The 18,036-nt window shown below is 45.4% G+C and overlaps 1 protein-coding gene across 2 annotated transcripts in view; it reads left to right on the top strand.

Moving 5' to 3' along the window:
- Positions 1-7,889: 7,889 nt before the first annotated feature.
- Positions 7,890-18,036, top strand: part of WIPI2 (WD repeat domain, phosphoinositide interacting 2) — a 58,631-nt gene continuing 48,484 nt past the window's right edge. Inside the window, exons 1-2 of one of the 2 annotated variants that reach the window (XM_033914502.1) lie at positions 7,890-8,131; positions 12,276-12,358. In XM_033914502.1, coding sequence (XP_033770393.1) covers positions 8,058-8,131; positions 12,276-12,358 — 157 coding nt within the window. In that variant the 5' untranslated portion in view covers positions 7,890-8,057. The remainder of the gene's footprint in view (positions 8,132-12,275; positions 12,359-18,036) is intronic. The other variant, XM_033914501.1, reaches the window with a different exon arrangement.

The following is an 18,036-nucleotide window of genomic DNA, read 5'->3' as shown; positions in this document are numbered from 1 at the left end:
GCTCAGTGATTTTGAAGTGGAGGGAGGTCCCTAGCTTTCCTGTGTGGGAAATGCCTTTTAGCGAGGGGAAGGATAGTTTTAATTTGTGGGAGGATCTGGTGGTGTTAGGGTTTGAGGAATTCCAAGAAAGAGGGATAAAGGGAGGGAGGATACCATATAGGATTTTGAAAGTTAAACAGGCGCATTTATAGTGGACCCTGGCGATTATCGGAAGCCAGTGGAGCTTGGCCAGGAGCACAAAAATTGGTGACATCTGTTTCATGTACTCAACACATATGAAAATGCATTTAAAAAAAGCACAGCTTTCAGTCAGTTTGCCTATGTCTCTAGCTGCCCATTGTCTTGCAGGGTCACCTTCCCAAAAGATATCGAACCTGAAACTTGGTAGTTACATATGGCTTCTGAGGGTCATCTTTGTGACTCTTTACCCACAACTGATCTGATTTTTTGATTTAACACAGAATGCTCTAGAATTAACCACTGAATATTAGTATTTAAAAGATGATGCCAGTGAGTTCTTTGCATTTGATATATTGATCTTTATGCCCTTATAGGGGATGGGGTTCATAGTGATATCACTGGTCTGCTTGACCCTGTGGATAGAGGAAATTGCATCATTGGTATGCCTTGCCTGGTATGAAGTCTCCAAATGGGTTAATTTTGTGCATATCAAACAAAAAAGAAGATGGTCAATTATTTAGAGCTTTCCAAATAAAGGTTATATCTTTGGGCTTAGGACAGGCTTAAGACTTGGAGTTCTTGGAGGGATAATCACACTTTTTAACAAAATGTCCAGGGCACCATTTAGATGTTTGGGGCTAGATCTGTTTTAAAAATGAATAAGGGTCAAAAAGGTGCCCAAACGGACCAGATGACCACTGGAGGGATTAGGGTATGAACCTCCCCCTGTGGTTACCAACCCGCTCCCACCACATAAAGATGTGAAAGAAACAGAACATTCCAGCTTGCATTCCAGCTTGAGATGGCCACACAGACATAGCACAGTGGCGCAGAGTGTTTGTCAACTCGGTCCTGGAGTACCCCCTTGCCAGTCAGGTTTTCAGGATATCCACATGGAATCTGCATAAACTTGATTTGCATACATTGCCTCCATTAAATGCAAATGTCTTTCATGCATATTCATTGCGGATATCTTGAAAACATGGCTGGCAAGGGGGTACTCCAGGACCGAGTTGAGAAACACTGCTTTAGGGGGTATTGCAGCGAGCGGCACATTAAAAAGTCCCAGATACACGTCACTATAACCTTTTATTGTACGGTGAGCTCTCCAAAACCCATCCAAAATCTACTGTACCTACGTAAAAATGATGTCTGCAGGCATAAGGGCTATTCTTGTGGTGTGCGGGTGGGTACAGTAAATTTTGGATGGATTTTGGAGGGCTCAAAATAAACTATAAGCAGGTTATGGTGAGATCTGTACCTGGGACTTTTTAAAGCGACATTCACAGCAGTACCCCCTAGAATGCCCCTCGGCTCTGCTCCGATGTCATTGTGGCCAGTTTGCTAAGAATGCTGGCTGCTTGGACGACCCAATAGCTTGATTTTGTGCCTTTTTCATTTGGCCGTTTTTGTATTCGAAAACGGCAAAAAATAAAAAAGACAAGACAGACATATTAAGAGCCAAAGGGGTTCAGAATTGATACAGAAATATGTCAAAAAAACTGTCCAAATCAGCACTTGGATGACCTGAAAGACAAGTCGTCCAAGTGCTGATAATCAAAATGGTTTTTTTTAGACCTATCCAGAGACTTTTTAGGCCTCTGAATCCCACTGTGTGCCCAGAGCTTAAAGGGACATTTTTGGAGGCGTGGTGAGAGCGGGATGTGGGCCGATCTAGACATAGGCCTCCTTTTACGAAACTGTGAAAGCAGTTTCTAGCGCGGGGAGCCGCGCTGAATGGCTCGAATGCTCCCGATGCTCCTTGAGTTCCTAGGAGCGTCGGGAGCAGCACGGCTCCCCGCACTAGAAACTGCTATCGCAGTTTCGTAAGAGGGGGTTAGTTGTCCTGCAGGGATAACTGAAAGTTTTATGAGGCTGCCTGGACAGAACTTATATGTTGTGACTTAGGCGATCTAAAAAACAGGTCTACATGCCCAGAAGGAATCCAAAGTGACCAGATAACCATTGCAGACACAAAGTACCAACCCCCACACACTCCCCCAGTGATCATTGACCCCCCCCCTCAATAAACAGCCATAAAAATCGGAATAAAAATGTACATACCTGCCTCCAGAACATCAGCACCTGGCATAGGAAAGCCTAGTAGAGCTGCACAGAGGTGGCTTAACTAGTCTGGGGGGGTGGGCTAGTGAACCATAGAGAGGATGACCCAGGCCCATAAGCCACTCTAAGCACTGCATTCATGGTGGAAAATATGAATCCACCAAAAAAAAAACCAAAATCCTACTCTACTGCCATATAGGTGACACCTGCAGCCATAAGGGGAGGAAGACGGTGAGTCAGAGCTGGCTCGCAGGCGATGCTGTTGTTGGGAGGACTGCCTCGGAGGGGTTCGCATCATATACGGCCGTGGAGGCGATTGCCCTGCCTGAGATGTCACCTTGTTCTTGGAGGAATCCCGGGACCCCCAGATGACAGCCATCGGAACTGAGGTTGATGGCGGTTGATCGTTTTTCTCTCTCTTTGGCTTGTAACCATTATGATCATTTAACATCTGATCTTAATGCTTTTTGGAATATATTTTATTTTTCTTTATACTTATTTTTTGTCTCTTTTTTATTTATTTTACTTACTATTTTTAATTCTAACTTAACTTATTTATTCATTACTTGTTGGAATATTCATATCTATCTCTACCTCTGTCTTTATATTTTTATCTTTACTTTTCCTAAATTGTTTTCTCGGGTACTTTAGCTAGATTGTGAGCCTTTGGGATAGTAAGGGAACTTCCAAGTACCTATCTTTATTTATTTATTTTATTTATTGTATCTTTAATGTAACATTTTTGTAAACCGCTTAGAACCTCACAGTATTAGCGGTATATAAGATTTAAATTAAATAAGGGCTATTGGGATTGTAGACAGATGAGTATAGTGGGTTTGGAGGGGCTCACCATGACCTATAAGGGAGTTGTGGTGAGATGTTTAGGTGGCATCCTTGTTGTGAAGTTCACAGCAATGCCCTGTAAGGTGCCCCACTACTCTGTTGTCATGTCTGGGTAGCCAGTCCATCACTTTGCTGGCCCCTCCCACGTCCAAAAGGTCTTGTTCTAGGCATTTGGACGTTTTTTTTGGATGTGAATGTAGCATAAAGATAGACCTACTAGCGGTCTAGACAATCAAACGGCTGGATGTAGACGTAGACGATTTTTGAAAAAAAAAAAAAAAAAGATTTGGGATGTATTTTTCGAGAATGGACTTTGGACGCCGCCAACGTTAGGCGACTATCGCCCTGGGCCCAAAACAGACTTAGACATTTGTTTTGATTATGCCCCTCCACATGTCTAGATAGATAATTAAAAAAAGAGATAGACGTCTCGCTGCTTCAAAAATGGCAGTTTTTCTCTACTGATATCTGGACGTCTTTCCCCAGGCATCCAAACTTAAACTCAGGCGTCCTATCGAAAATGTCACTCTATGTCTTGCTGTGGAAGCGTTTCATTGATGAGGTCACCACTGAACAACTCAGTGAGTTTTTTGAATGGCTTAAAGGATGTCAGGTCAAAAGCGCGCCGGGACAAAGGCGCGCCCAGACAATTGAGCGCAGCGCGGAGGCGCGCGCCGCTCAAAATTAATGTTTTTAGGGCTCCGACAGAGGGGCGTGGGGGAGGACCCCCCACACTTTACTTAATAGACATTGCGCCGCATTGTGGGGGCGTTGCGGGGGGGTGGGGGGTTGTAACCCCCCACATTTTACTGAAAACTTCACTTTTTCCCTGTTTTTAGGGAAGAAGTTAAGTTTACAGTAAAATGTGGAGGGTTACAACCCCCCAAACCCCCCATAACGCCGGCGCTATGTCTATTAAGTAAAGTGGGGGGCTTCCCCAACAAAACCCCCCGTCGGAGCCCCTAAAAACAGTAATTTTGAGTGGTGCGCGCCTCCATACTGCGCTCAATTGTCTGGGCGCGCCTTTGTCTTTCGCGCCGTTGTCTATGAATCAGCTTAAAGTCGTGACATTCAGATCTGAAATTTACATATTCTTACGAGTACATCTCTAACCCTATTGCTCTTTTGGATAACATAACATAACTTTATTCTTCTATACCACCACAATCAAACGATTTCTAGGCGGTTTACACAGAAGAGAACTGGACAATCAGCGAAATACAAAATAATAAGAAAAGGAATACAACCTGTTATATTAAAAGGACATTAAAAATGTAAAATTAATGGCGTAAAATTAATTATATTAAAGATAAAAGCACAGATTAAGAGATAAATTTGTCAAATAATCCTGTCTTAATTTCTTTTCATAGATGGTGTTGTCGAGAGCATTTCAACTTCCTGGACCATAGGATGATTTCCGAGGGCAGCTGAGCAGGGATGGTGTGCATCTATCAATGTAGAGAAAAAGGCCCAGATTCTCTAAAAGTGCGTCCCGATTTTAGGCAGCTGTAGGCGTCCTACAGCTGTCTAATCAGCCAATCGGGATGCACGTTTTAAAAAAAAAAAATGCTCCCCAGGCAGGCCTGAAGGCGCCTCCGGGAGCCTAGGGAGACCCGCAAGATGCCTAAGCTCGTCTAAGGGCCTTAGGCGGGCCTTAGGCTGAACCTAGGCGGCCCTACGCGTCTCCCTAGTAGATGAGAAGCTTAAAAATGTAGGCCAGCAAAATGCTGGTCTACATTGTAAGTAAACGCGGCCGCTATACTTATCGCGGCAAGGGATCTCTCTGCCGCTATAAGTATAGCGGGCCGTGGCCCCTGACCGATCACTGGCAGGAGGGTGCCCAAACCCTCCTGCCCGAAGACGCACCCCCCTCCCCGACACTACCGACCGCCCCCCCCCCCGACATTACCAATCCCCCCCCGACAATATCGGTCGCTGGCAGGAGGGTGCCCAATCCCTCCTGCCCGAAGACGCACCCCCCCCGGCGCTAACAACCCCCACTCCACCAAACCTGTTCTTACAGATGGGTCTTGCACGTCGAGCAAGCAGGCACGCCTCGTCGAAATGAGGCGGGCCCGCCCCTTTCCGCCGAAGCCTAAGGCCTGATTGGCCCAGGCTCTAGAAGCCTGGACCAATCAGGCCTTAGGCATAGCGGGTCCGCCCATCCCCACTTAATCTAAGGCCTGATTGGAATATGGTGAATGAATATTTCTAATTGGCATATTATGTCAAAGGTGTCTTTAAAAATAAACTTTTTAGGTTGCTCTTATTTTGTTTCTCATGTATAACAGTAGAGCATTCCAAAGTTGTGGGTAGATAATAGAAAAGATTTCTTGATATCTCGTACTAATTATCTGATGTGATGGGGAAAGGGGGTAATGTCTGGAAAGCAGTATATAGTAATGCTTGAAGTATGGGAAACAAAGTTCTGGATCTAGAGGCTGAGATGGAAGAGGCTGAGTTGGATTTAGTCACAAGAGGTGGTCACAAGAAGCACGTGGTTCACAGAGAACCATGACTCGGATATAGTTATTCTGGGCTATCTTTTCAGGAAAGACAGAGTATGAAGAAAAGGGGGAGGAGTAGCATTATACAATATGTTAAATATCATATTAAAGCCACACAATTGCAGGATCTGAAGGGTAAGGAAGAGGCACCGTGGGTTAATCTGGAAAGAGGGAATGAAAAATGTATTGTAATTTACATGCATTCTTCACAGACAGAAGTGGACAGAGATTTAATAATAGACATTCAAATATAGCTGTAAAAGGGGAAATAATATTAATAGTGATTTTAACATGCCAGACATTGATCAGGGTATCCCTTTTGCGGGGTCTTCTAGAAGTAGGGAGATCCTGGATTCTCTACATGGAGAACTGTTCCGGCAGCTGGTAATGGAATCCACGCGAGATGGGGCCATACTAGACTTAGCACTTAGAAACGGGGAAAGTGTTTCTGATGTTACATGCATGGCATGGTACAGTTTAATATTAAGACGGTACAGAGGGGTCTCATTCAAAAGTAAAAACTCTAGACTTTAAAAAACTTTGTTCAGATGGGGGATTACGTCAATGAATTGTTGTCCGGATGGGGATATCCGGAAGAAGTAGGAAAGCAGTGGGCAAAACTGAATGGAGCTATTTTAAGGACAACAAACCATTTTGTAAGGAAAGTAAGTAAAAGAGGAAAAGAAGGCCGCTTTGGATCTCAAAAGTAGTAGTTGAAAAAGTAAGGAAAAAGAGGTTCGTTGGTCGAGTAGTCAGGAAAGCAAAGATGCAAATGGAAGAAAAAATAGTCGATGTGGTAAAATGGGGAACAAGACATTTTTAAGTATATTAGTGATAGGAAGAAGTGCAAAAGTGGCATTGTAAGACTTAAAGGTAAAGGGGAGAAATATGAATCGGAAGTGGGACCACAGAAGACAAACAGAAGTAGGGATGAAGGTGAGGAAGACCCTGATCAATTTTCAGAGGATCGCGTTCAAGAGGAGCTAACTAAACTGGTGGACAAAGCGATAAGGTCAGATGGTGGTGCTGATCTTTTCAATCTCACAGATTCACTGCTAATATTCATCTCAGCACTTGCAAAGAGAGGTTCTATATGCACTGGTAACATCAAAATGTGCTTGGAAATTCTTTTAAATCAGATTGGTGCACCCAATATAATAGGGATAATCTCTGTATACTTTCTTCTTCTACATTTTTTGTTCTATTATTTTTTGTTGGTATTTGAGGCTTTCTTTTTCTCCACATGTAGTCCAGAATAGGCTCTGCTTTTCTCAAGAAAAATCCTCACTTCACCAAAACTTTATGTATTTTTCAAGACAAAGTATGCAAGGGTGTTAGAGAACAGGTATGAAGGTGTACATACACTAAATAGTTAAGCTCTGGAACGCATTGCCAGAGGTTGTGGTAAGAACGGATAGCGTAGCTGCTTTTAAGATAGGTTTGGACAAGTTCCTGGAGGAAAAGTCCATAGTCTGTTATTGAGAAAGACACAGGGGAAGCCATTGCTTGGCCTGGATCGGTAGCATGGAATGTTGCTACTCTCTGGGATTCTAGAATCTTGCTACTCTTTTGGGGATTCCGTATGGAATGTTGCTCCTATTTGTATTCCGGAATGTTGCTAATCTTTGAGATTCTGGAATGTTGCTACTCTTTGGGTTTTGGCCAGGTACTAGTGGCCTGGGTTGGCCACCGTGAGAACAGGCTACTGGGCTTGATGGACCATTGGTCTGACCCAGTAAGGCTATTCTTATGTTCTTAATAAAACATATGAATATTGAATCAGGATCTAACCTCACATAAAGAATTGTTTTATAAACAGCCAACCTAAACAATGGTTGATTAACAGATGCCAACTTTTCCAAAATGATTGGGGGGTGCCAAAGAAGACAAATTACCCATCCCTTAGCAAAACAAAGGTGTTTAATATTATAGCTGGGAATTATAGGGCAATTGTTTATGTTTACAAAGGCAGAAAACCCAACCGGCCTGTCTAAATATTATTTTTCCCATACAAGCCATGTATTGTAAATTTGCAAATTCAGTTTTCAGACTAGGCAGTTACAGTCACCCCTGTTAGGTCCAGACATCAAAGTCCCAGGCAGCTTTTGGGAAGCAACTCGTGGCCTAGGAGTCATTTCGGTTAGTCTGAGCAACACAAGCAGTCTAAACTCCCACGCGCTCACCCGCACGTTCCCTAACCCCGGCCACGCGTGCGCACTTCGGCCTCTTCGCGCCGCGTCCTTCGGAGGACGGGGAGCCCACGGAGCATGCTCGAGCGCGACGTTGGCGACGTGAAGGAGGGAGGGGGTGGGAGCGCGCAGGCGCAGCGCGAGGCGCCGAGGGTCCGGCCCAGCGCGAGCGTAAACAAGCGGCGTGTGTGGGGAAGGGATGAAGAGGCCGAGCAGAGGCCGGCGGAGCGGACGCTGAGGGGAGCCCGGGGCCGCCACCGCCGCCGCTCCAGCCATGAACCTGGCGAGTCAGAGTGGCGAGGCTGGCTCTAGCCAGCTGCTGTTCGCCAACTTCAATCAGGACAACACGTAAGGAGGGGGGGAGGAGGGAAGAAGTGGGGGGATGGGGATGGGAGGTGGGATGGAAGTGGGGGGGTGGGTAAGTGGGATGGAAGTGGGGGGTGGGGAGAGGGAAAGGAGGGGGGATGGGAGGGGGGTAGGGGAGAAGTGGGGGGAGGGGAGAAGTGGGGGGAGGGGGGAGGGATGGGGTGGGGGGGAGGGGAGAAGTGGGGGGAGGGGGGAGGGATGGGGTGGGGGGAGGGGAGAAGTGAGGGGAGGGGAAAGGAGGGGTGGGGGGAGAAGTGGGGGGAGGGATGGGGTGGGGGGAGAAGTGGGGGGAGGGATGGGGTGGGGGGAGGGGAGAAGTGAGGGGAAAGGAGGGGTGGGGGGAGGGGGAAAGGAGGGGGGGAGGGGAGAAGTGAGGGGAGAAGGGGGAGGGGAGGGGGGAGGTGGGAAGGGGAGAAGGGGGAGGGGAGGGGGGAGGTGGGAAGGGGAGAAGCGGGAGGGGGAGAAGTGGGGGAGGTATGGGAGGGGGAGGGGAGAAGTAGGGGGAGGGATGGGAGGGGGGAAGGGAAGAGGAGGAGGGGGATGGGAAGGGGAGGGGGAAGTAGGGGGATGGGAGGGGAGAGGAGGAGGGGGGAAGGGAAGGGGTCCCCCCCCAACTCAAAGGCCCATGCAGCTCACTGCTCTTGAGCAAGTTTGGTTGGAGGGAGTTGTCTCTCTCTCAATCTCTTTGTTTTTTTTGTGGGTCCTCAACAACAATATCAACAATTTATTATTTCTTGTACATGCAAGAAACGGTCCCTGCTCAGAAGAGCTTATAATCTTATTATGACAGACACACAGAGGGGGGCTGAAAGGTGGTAGGGGACTCTTAAGGGAATGACAGACAGATCTGTCGGTTGGGTAAATGTTTAAATGCAGCCTCAAATAAGTAGATTTTTAGTCTGGTTTTGAATACCCCTCCCCAGATAACTTTTACTAATTGATTAAAATAAGTAACACGAGGAAGTGGTTCTCTGTCCCGCTGTGGAAATAAATAAACACTAGCCTCAAGTAACACTGTACACGCAAATGACAGTGGAGTAATTCACATCCAGCAGAGGGGTCATACATAGTGACTAAGCTTAGAGTCCAGAATCTTATAATACTAAGAAGTATATTTCTAAGGTGCAATTTTTCAAGTTCCACACTGCTATCCTAGAAACTGTTTGGGAGGGTCCTGGATGACGCTTAGGTTGCACCACAGCTGTGCAGGTTCGAGGTAGAGCATGGGGTAAGGGCAGGGTTGCCATTAGGAGAAAAGGCTGCTGCCTTGTATCCATTTCCTACTACTTATCATTTCTATAGCACTGTGCATTAAAACATTCAAGAGACAACCCCTGCTCAGAGCTTACAATCTAATCGAGCAGATAAACAGTAAGGGGTTAGGGAGTTTCTCAGAGAGGAATGATGAAAACAGGCATGGGAGCATAACAAGCAAATGGGAATTAAAAGCAATCTAAAAAAAAAAAGGGGGGTGCTTTTAGCCTAGTTTTGAATACTACCATCGATGGAGTTTGACGTATGGACTCGGGCAAAAGGGAGACATTGTGACAGGCCTGGTTTTGAACTTCTATGCTGAAACAGTTTGGTATTTGTTGTCCCTGATTCTACCCGGTGAAATTGTTGGGGCAGGTCTCGTAATGCATCATAGAAACATAGAAACATAGAAAAAGCGGCAGAAAAGGGCTATTGCCCACCAAGTCTGCCCATTCCAAGTATCCCCCCCCTGAGTTTACTCCCTTAAAGATCCCACGTGAGTATCCCATTTTTTCTTAAAATCTGTTACGCTACTGGCCTTTATCACCTGGGGTGGGAGTCTGTTCCAATGGTCCACCACTCTCTCGGTGAAGAAGTACTTCCTGGGATCGCCATGAAACTTCCCTCCCCTGATTTTCAGCGGATGCCCTCTGGTGGTTGAGGGTCCCATGAGCCAGAAGATATCATCTTCTGACTCGATGCGTCCCGTGATGTACTTATACGTTTCAATCATATCTCCCCGTTCTCTTCTTTCCTCAAGTGAGTACAGCCGCAACTTCTTTAGTCTTTCTTCATACGTGAGATCCTTGAGCCCCATGACCATCCTGGTGGCCGTTCGCTGAACCGACTCGATCCTCAGCACGTCCTTTCGGTAGTGTGGGCTCCAAAACTGCACACAGTACTCTAAATGAGGCCTTACCATGGCTCTGTACAACGGCATCATAACCTCAGGTCTCCTGCTGACGAAACCTCTACGGATACACCCCATCATTTGTCTTGCCCTGGAGGAAGCCTTCTCCACTTGATTGGCAACCTTCATATCCTCGCTAATGATCACTCCTAGATCGCGTTCCGCCGTAGTTCTAACCAAGGTCTCACCATTTAGTACATAAGTTCTACAGGGGTTTCTCCTGCCCAAGTGCATTATCTTGCATTTTTTAGCATTGAAGCTTAGCTGCCAAGTTTTTGACCATTTTTCCAGCAGTAGTAGGTCGTGTGTCATATTATCAGGTAATAAGCATCTGCCTACTATGTTACAAAGTTTGGCATCGTCGGCGAACAGTGATACCCTTCCTCTAAGTCCTTTCGTCATATCTCTTATGAATAAATTGAATAGGATCGGACCCAGGACCGATCCCTGCGGCACTCCACTGATCACGTCCGATGCTTTGGATGGGGTACCGTTTACCACCACCCTCTGAAGTCTACCGCTCAGCCAATCCCCAACCCATGTAGTTAGAATGTCTCCTAATCCCATCGATTTCAGCTTGTTCAGTAATCTTCGATGAGGGACGCTATCAAATGCGGGGATGGGGTTGTCAGAAATTCAGAAGGAAGGAAGTTGTCAGCACTGAGCCTGGTAAGAACATGCTAATGTGCTATTGGGTGTGAAATTTGATGGATCATTATGGTGTTTGAAGACGGATTGACTTGTTCTTTCCACATGAGCCCCAAAAGTTGTTGGTCTACTAATAGATGTTTTGGAGTTCTTTTGTTTTTTTTTGCTCTCTAATATTTCCTGCTCTCTTTCCCGGGGCATTTAATCTCTCTCAAGCATATTCATTATGGGTATCCTGAAAACCCAGCTGTCTGGGTGTGCCCCAAAGACTGGGTTGAGAACCATTGTGCTAAAGGAAAGGAGGGACAGGGGAGAGAGGATGCAGATGTTTAAATATTTGAAAGATATTTATTAAGGGAGAAATTCTGCATAGCAGCCACCTAAGCATCCTGCATAGAATCTCTAACCGGCGCCCATGTCACAGGTATCAGAGAATCACGCCTGATCCCTTGCCATTAGCTGATCGCGGCAAGGGAATCTCCCTGCCGTGAGCAGCAGTGGCAGGGACCCCCCCCCCCCCCCCCCGACACTGTTTGTGGCAGGAGAGATGCCCACTCCCTCCTGGCGCTAGCCCGTCAATCCCCCAAAACCCTGACACTCTGCAACACCCACCCGACACTCTGCAACACCCACCCGACACTCCCTCACACCCCAACATCCCCCCTGATATTTCCCAGATCCCCCCCCATACCTTTAGGAGATGACTGGCAAGAAGAATGCCCACTCCCTCCTGCCAGCAGGCCTGCCTCTTCCAAAATGACAGGCCTTCCCCTTCTTGGTGTTTCTAACAGTGGCCATTCCAGGTCAAAAGTACCTGGCAGAAATCAAAATGGGCTCTGCAGAGAGAATTGGCCATCATACCAAGTCATGCATTACTAGAAATAACTTTTATAAATATTACATTACATTACATTAGCGATTTCTATTCCGCCATTACCTTGTGGTTCAAGGTGGATTACAAAAGAGTTATAAATAGTGGGTTACAATGGAAGATCATTGGTGAATTCAAGAGAAGTTGAGAAGGGCAGGTATTTTCTGTGGGGCGGGAAGAATGTGGGAGGAGGGAAGGTATTTGTGATGTTAAGAGTGTTTCAGTGATATTGTATTGTAAGAGTGTTTCAGTGATACTGTAATGCTTCTTCATCCTGTATAATAGGGTTTTAGCCTGCCTTTTGTTACCTCTGAATGAAGTTACTCTTTTTTTGGAGGAAGGCAGTTGCAGAGCATGCAAGGAGCTGATAGAGGGAGTGCAGTCTTTTATAAACACTTAATATTTTTGTGTACATAACTTTTTTTCTCTTTTTTGTTTTGCAGGTCACTAGCTGTGGGTAGCAAATCTGGTTACAAGTTCTTCTCCCTCTCTTCTGTAGATAAGCTTGAACAAATCTATGAATGCAGTAAGTGTTGTGTTTCTATTGCTGTTGTGGAACTTCTCTGAACCTGAGTGGTGCTTCTCAGGGTACTCCTAGCCCCCCAAAATACCTATCTATTTCTCTTCCCTCTCCTCATCCCAGAGGCCAGGACTTATTTGTCTTTGTGCTTCCTCTATTTGTAACTCTCATGTCTGAACTTTTTTCCCTGGAGAGATTACTGGCATGAATTGTGGTTTTGTTCATAATGGTATACCGTACTCATTGAAAACATTAACAGTCCTGTAGGTATGCTGAATTTATCTTTAAAATAGAGAATGACACAGGGACAAATTTTTCCCCAACCCTGTGGGAACTCATTTGTCCTGGTGAGTTATTTTCCTGTAGGTTCTGTTCACATCTGCACAAGCCTCAAACACTGTAAAATCATAAGTGTTTAAGGCTTGTGCAGTTAAGGCAAAGCTTACAGGAATGGAGCAGGGACAGCGACAAAACTCATCGGGATGGGGAAACTGAGTTCCTGTAGAGACAAATTTGTCCCCGTTCCATTCTCTACTTTAAAGCCCTGAAAATAAATTTTGTGTAATATTTTGTTCTCAAGTGAGGACTGTTATATACCATTGGCATTCCAAACTTGATGATAATAATAATAATTTATTTTGTATACCGCCATACCCAGCGAGTTCTAGGCAGTTCACATCAGTTAATCAGAGGCACAAACAATGAAGTCATTGAAGTTAACAGGTTAGGAATCCTATATAATAAAACCCTAAGCGTGCATGCGCACTTAGGGTTTCGTGTTCCCTGCCGCTGTAGTGTGTGATCCGTGGCTGTGTTCCATTTTAGAACCCGGCGGCAGGAAACATTCTGGCCACTCCCCTCCTCCCGCCCTCACTCACCATTTGGAAGCCAGGCAAGCTCTCTCCCTGCCCACATCCTTGGCAAGGAACACACCTCCCGCCCTCACTCGCTGCCGCCACCGCTGATCCTCCTCTTCACAGCAGCCTGTCCCGCCCTCACTCGCCGCTGTTGCTGCCGCCGCTGATCTTCCTCTTCAGAGCAGCCTGCGATGGTGGCCGGCTTTAAAGAACCTCGCAGGCCGCTCTCCAACCTCAGTAGCACGTTCCCTCTGATGCACCGGATCGCGTCAGAGGGAACGTGCTACTGAGTTGGAGAGCGGCCTGCAAGGTTTGCTAAAGCTGGCCACCACGATCGCAGGCTGCTTTGAAGAGGAGCAGGCCAGAAAACGCCGGGATGGAGGGAGGGTAAGAAGCGGATCAATACCGGGGGCCAGGGGGAGAGGGAAAGGGAGCTGCTTTGGGGGAGGGGTGTGCTGGGGGGAGACAGAAGGGGCCATGGAGAGATAGGGAGAGGGAAAGGGGGCTGCTTTGGGGGGGGAGGTGTGCTGGGGACAGACAGCTTTGCTCTGGGGGGAAGACAGAAGGGGCCATGGAGAGACAGGGAGAGGGAAAGGGGGCTGCTTTGGGGAGACAGAAAGGGCCATGGAGAGACAGGGAGAGGGAAAGGGGGTTGCTTTGGGGGGAGGGGTGTGCTGGGGGGAGACAGAAGGGGCCATGGAGAGACAGGGAGAGGGAAAGAGGGCTGCTTTGGGAGGGAGGTGTGTGCTGGGGGCAGACAGCTTTGCTCGGGGGGTGGGGGGGAAGACAGAAGGACACAGACAGCGACCAAGGAGAGAGAGAGAGAAAGAAACACAGACAGACAGACACATCTATTCTAGCACCCATTAATGTAAAGGGCTTAAAGACTAGTGTACAATAAAAAGGAGTAGGAAGAGATTCTTGGTCATTAGTGGATGGTGGTGAAAGAAGTAAAGTGTATTAAGAGTTCAGTCTGTGGAGTAGGAAGAGATTCTTGCTCATTAGTGGATGGTGGTGAAAGAAGTAGAAGTAAAGTGTATTAAGAGTTCAGTCTGGAATAAGTGTGTTTTGAGTTGTTTTCTGAAGTCAAGGTAGGTGGGGGCATCGAGCACAATTTGGGCTAGCCATGGGTTCAGTTTAGCCGCCTGGAAGGAGAAGGTTCTGTCGAGGAACCTTTTGAAATGACATAATTTTAGTGAGGGGAAGGTGAACAGGTGAATTCTGCGGGAGCTCTTATTGTTGTAGTTTAAATTGAAGTGAGGGTTGAGGTATCTTGGTGACATCCCAAATACTGTTTTGTAGCAGAAGCATGAGAACTTGAATAGGACTCTGGATTCAAATGGTAACCAGTGCAATTTATGGTAGAAGGGGGTGACGTGTTCCCATTTGTCCAAGGCAAAGACGAGGCGGACGGCGGTGTTCTGAATCAGTTTCAGTCTCCTGATGGTTTTCTTCAAGGAGCCCAGGTAAATGATGTTGCAGTAGTCCAGGGTGCTGAGAATGGAGGATTGTACTAACAAACGAAAAGAGGTGCGGAGTTTCCAGAGCACCGAGATGCTTTTCTTAAATATTAGATCGGTGTGATTCTCCAGAGTTAGATGTTTGTCTAAAGTGACTCCCAGTATTTTTAAGGTTTGTTCCAGGGGAAAATCTGATCCATTCACTTGAATTGTGGTGTCCTTGATTTTTGTCGTTGGTCATTGATCCAAAGAATGCTTTCAGTTCCTCTAGCACAGTGTCTCTCAAACTGTGTGTCAAGGCTCAGTGGTGTGCCCCAAAGAGATTCTGGGTGTGCCATGAGAGATTCCAGAATTTTACTTTGTTTTTTTAAAATTCCCTCATATACAGTACACTAAAATAGATGAAATGTGTGTTGTGTACCCAAGAGTCTGTCAACATTATGAGCATCTATGTGCATAAGGATACAACTGCCCAGAAAAGCATCATTCTTTGACGTGATTGGTCCTTGAAAGCTAACGGCAAGTAATTTTAGTTTTATTTTTTATGCATTAGTTATCCTAACTTGAGCAACAAAGCAATCAAGGCTTTGTTACCATTTGGATCTTATCTTTGCAAACTTGGATTTTCAGCTCTGACAGAAATTAAATTGAAATAAAGAGAATGACTGCAGATGGTGGATGATGAAATGCGTGTTTGCTTGTCGACTATCGAGCTGCGTTTTGAGTTCATTTGCACTCAAAAACAAGCATATCCATCGCGTTGATTAGCAATTCTATTCTATATAAGGAACTTTAAATAAATAATTCTCAAATTAATCCCCTCCTTTACAAAGCCCGCTAGCATTTCTAGTGATGCTTTTCTGGGCAGTTGTATCTTTGTAAAGCAGGGGGTTAATTTTTTTGCTGGTTTTGCAATTTTATAATTTCAATTATAATGTGCCATGAAAAACATTTGCTCCCTTTAGTCTGCCGAAGCTAAAAAAAAAGTTTGAGAGACACTGCTCTAGCATATGCAGAAGGGAGAACATGGATTGGAATACCAAATGCTACTTTTCATATTCTGCTGTGATGATTGCATAATTTTTTGCATTTGCTTTTGTTGCTTTTATAATGTGATGTGGATTTTTTTTCTTCCACGCAACTCTTGTTTCCATTGTGTCGGGCAAATATTTTTTCCTGTAATATTGGCTTTGTTCTGAATTTGTGATCTTTGCGTACTGTGCATTGTTCATGCTAACCCGAGCACATGGAAACTTATTCCATTTATCATGACATCTATACCAGTTGTAGCACTATAGCTATTCTGGTGCATCCATCCTCTTAATTTGAAGAAGCTGATATAATATGGGGAGGTATAATTTTCTTAAACTAGAATTAGAAGTGCAAAATCATCTTCAGTATGTTTTCTAGTGGAAAATCTGATGTAGAAAGTGTCATCTTTGGACAGCTTCCCATTTCATATCTGTATATGCTGAAATGCCATTTGCATGAAAGTTATAGGCAATAATAGACTTTGTATCTCTTTAAGAGTGGACTTGGCTGCAGCTGCCATTGAGCACAGCTTGTCATGGAAAGATAATGTAATAACTTGTATAGATTTTTGTTTCAGACTGAAAATAGCATTAATTAGCAGTACTTGCAATTACATTAGGTGGCACTTTTACTAAACAATAGGTACATTGTTTCATGAAAGGATTTCCAATCCAGGTCACTAGTACCTGGCCAAACCCCAAAGAGTAGGCTCATTCCATGCTACCGATCCAGGGCAAGCAGTGGCTTCCCCCATGTCTTTCTCAAAAACAGACTACAGACTTTTCCTCCAGGAACTTGTCCAAACCTTTCTTAAAACCAGCTTAATACCATATAACAGATTCACTATCAGATACATGAAGTTGAGAAATAAATTAGAAACAGAGAAACTGACGGCAGAAAAGGGCCACGGCCCATCTAGTCTGCCCACACCAATGACCCACCCCCTAACTCCCTCCGTGAAGAGATCCCACATGCCAATCCCATTTTTTCTTAAAATCTGGCACGCTGCTGGCCTCAATTACCTGTCGTGGAAGACTATTCCAGCATTCAACCACCCTTTCGGTGAAGAAATATTTTCTGGTGTCACCATGAAATGTCCCACCCCTGAGTTTCAACGGATGCCCTCTTGTTGCCCTGGGACCTTTAAGAAAAAAGAGATCTTCTTCCACCTCGATAGGAAAGTTTTAAGCACTAATGTACATCAACATTTCCACAGTACTACTTAGCATTTATTATTTGGATTTTATTTCTATAGTGATGTCCAACTTTGTTTCCTTTTCCTACCCACTCCCCACCCCCTTTTTTTTCCTAATTAATGGGGTTAGTTTTTAAGATATTGTGTCATATGTAATGCTTGTAACTATTAAGAACATATAAGAACATAAGAATTGCCGCTGCTGGGTCAGACCAGTGGTCCATCGTGCCCAGAAGTCTACTCACGCGGCGGCCCTCTGGTCAAAGACCAGCACCCTGAGACTACCCTATTGCATTTGAATATGTGATTTATTTATTTTTTCTTTTTCTTATATTTATATATTTCTACTGATGAAATATTTTCTGTTTTCAAGTTTTATATTGTGATAGCATTGTGAATTATTTAAACAAACAAACAAACCCACATTCTCACAGTACCACAGCTGAAAGCCTCGTTTGTTTTTAAACATTAACACAAAATGGTAAAAACAAATTGGTGTTCAGATTTTGGTAAAATTTATCAACTTACTGTATTTTCTAGCATAGAAAAAAGGCTATGGAATAATGCTAGAAGTGTCACTTGCCTGTGCTGTTGATAATCTCAAAACACTTTACAGATGGAGGCACCAAAAGGCCAATCGCCTGTGAGCAGAAAGTATGCAGCTGCTTCTTTTGCTTTAACTTTCTGCCGATAATTAACCAATGAAGTGAAGACAAAATAGAGGTTCTGTTTGCTTTGAGCCACCTCTCACTTGCCTCTTTGGGGGAGGGGGAGGAAGTCGTTCGGTGGAGTAGCGAGGATGAGAGGCGCCTGGGGCGGTCATGCCTCCTAGGCGTGGGTCCAGGAAGTGATGTCAGAAGAAGAGCTGATGCTAGTGCAAGCAGCAGGTTGGGGTTGCTGCTTGCGCAGCGAACATTAAAGAGGTAACTTAGTAGATGACGGCAGATAAAGACCCGAATGGTCCATCCAGTCTGCCCAACCTGATTCAATTTAAATTTTTTCTTAGCTATTTCTGGGCAAGAATCCAAAGCTCTACCCGGTACTGTGCTTGGGTTCCAACTGCCGAAATCTCTGTCAAAACCTACTCCAGCCCATCTACACCCTCCCAGCCACTGAAGCCCTCCTCAGCCCATCCTCCCC

The sequence above is a fragment of the Geotrypetes seraphini genome, chromosome 11 (assembly GCF_902459505.1).
Source record: "Geotrypetes seraphini chromosome 11, aGeoSer1.1, whole genome shotgun sequence".
Lineage (NCBI taxonomy): Eukaryota > Metazoa > Chordata > Amphibia > Gymnophiona > Dermophiidae > Geotrypetes > Geotrypetes seraphini.
This window is presented reverse-complemented; position numbering and strand designations above follow the sequence as displayed.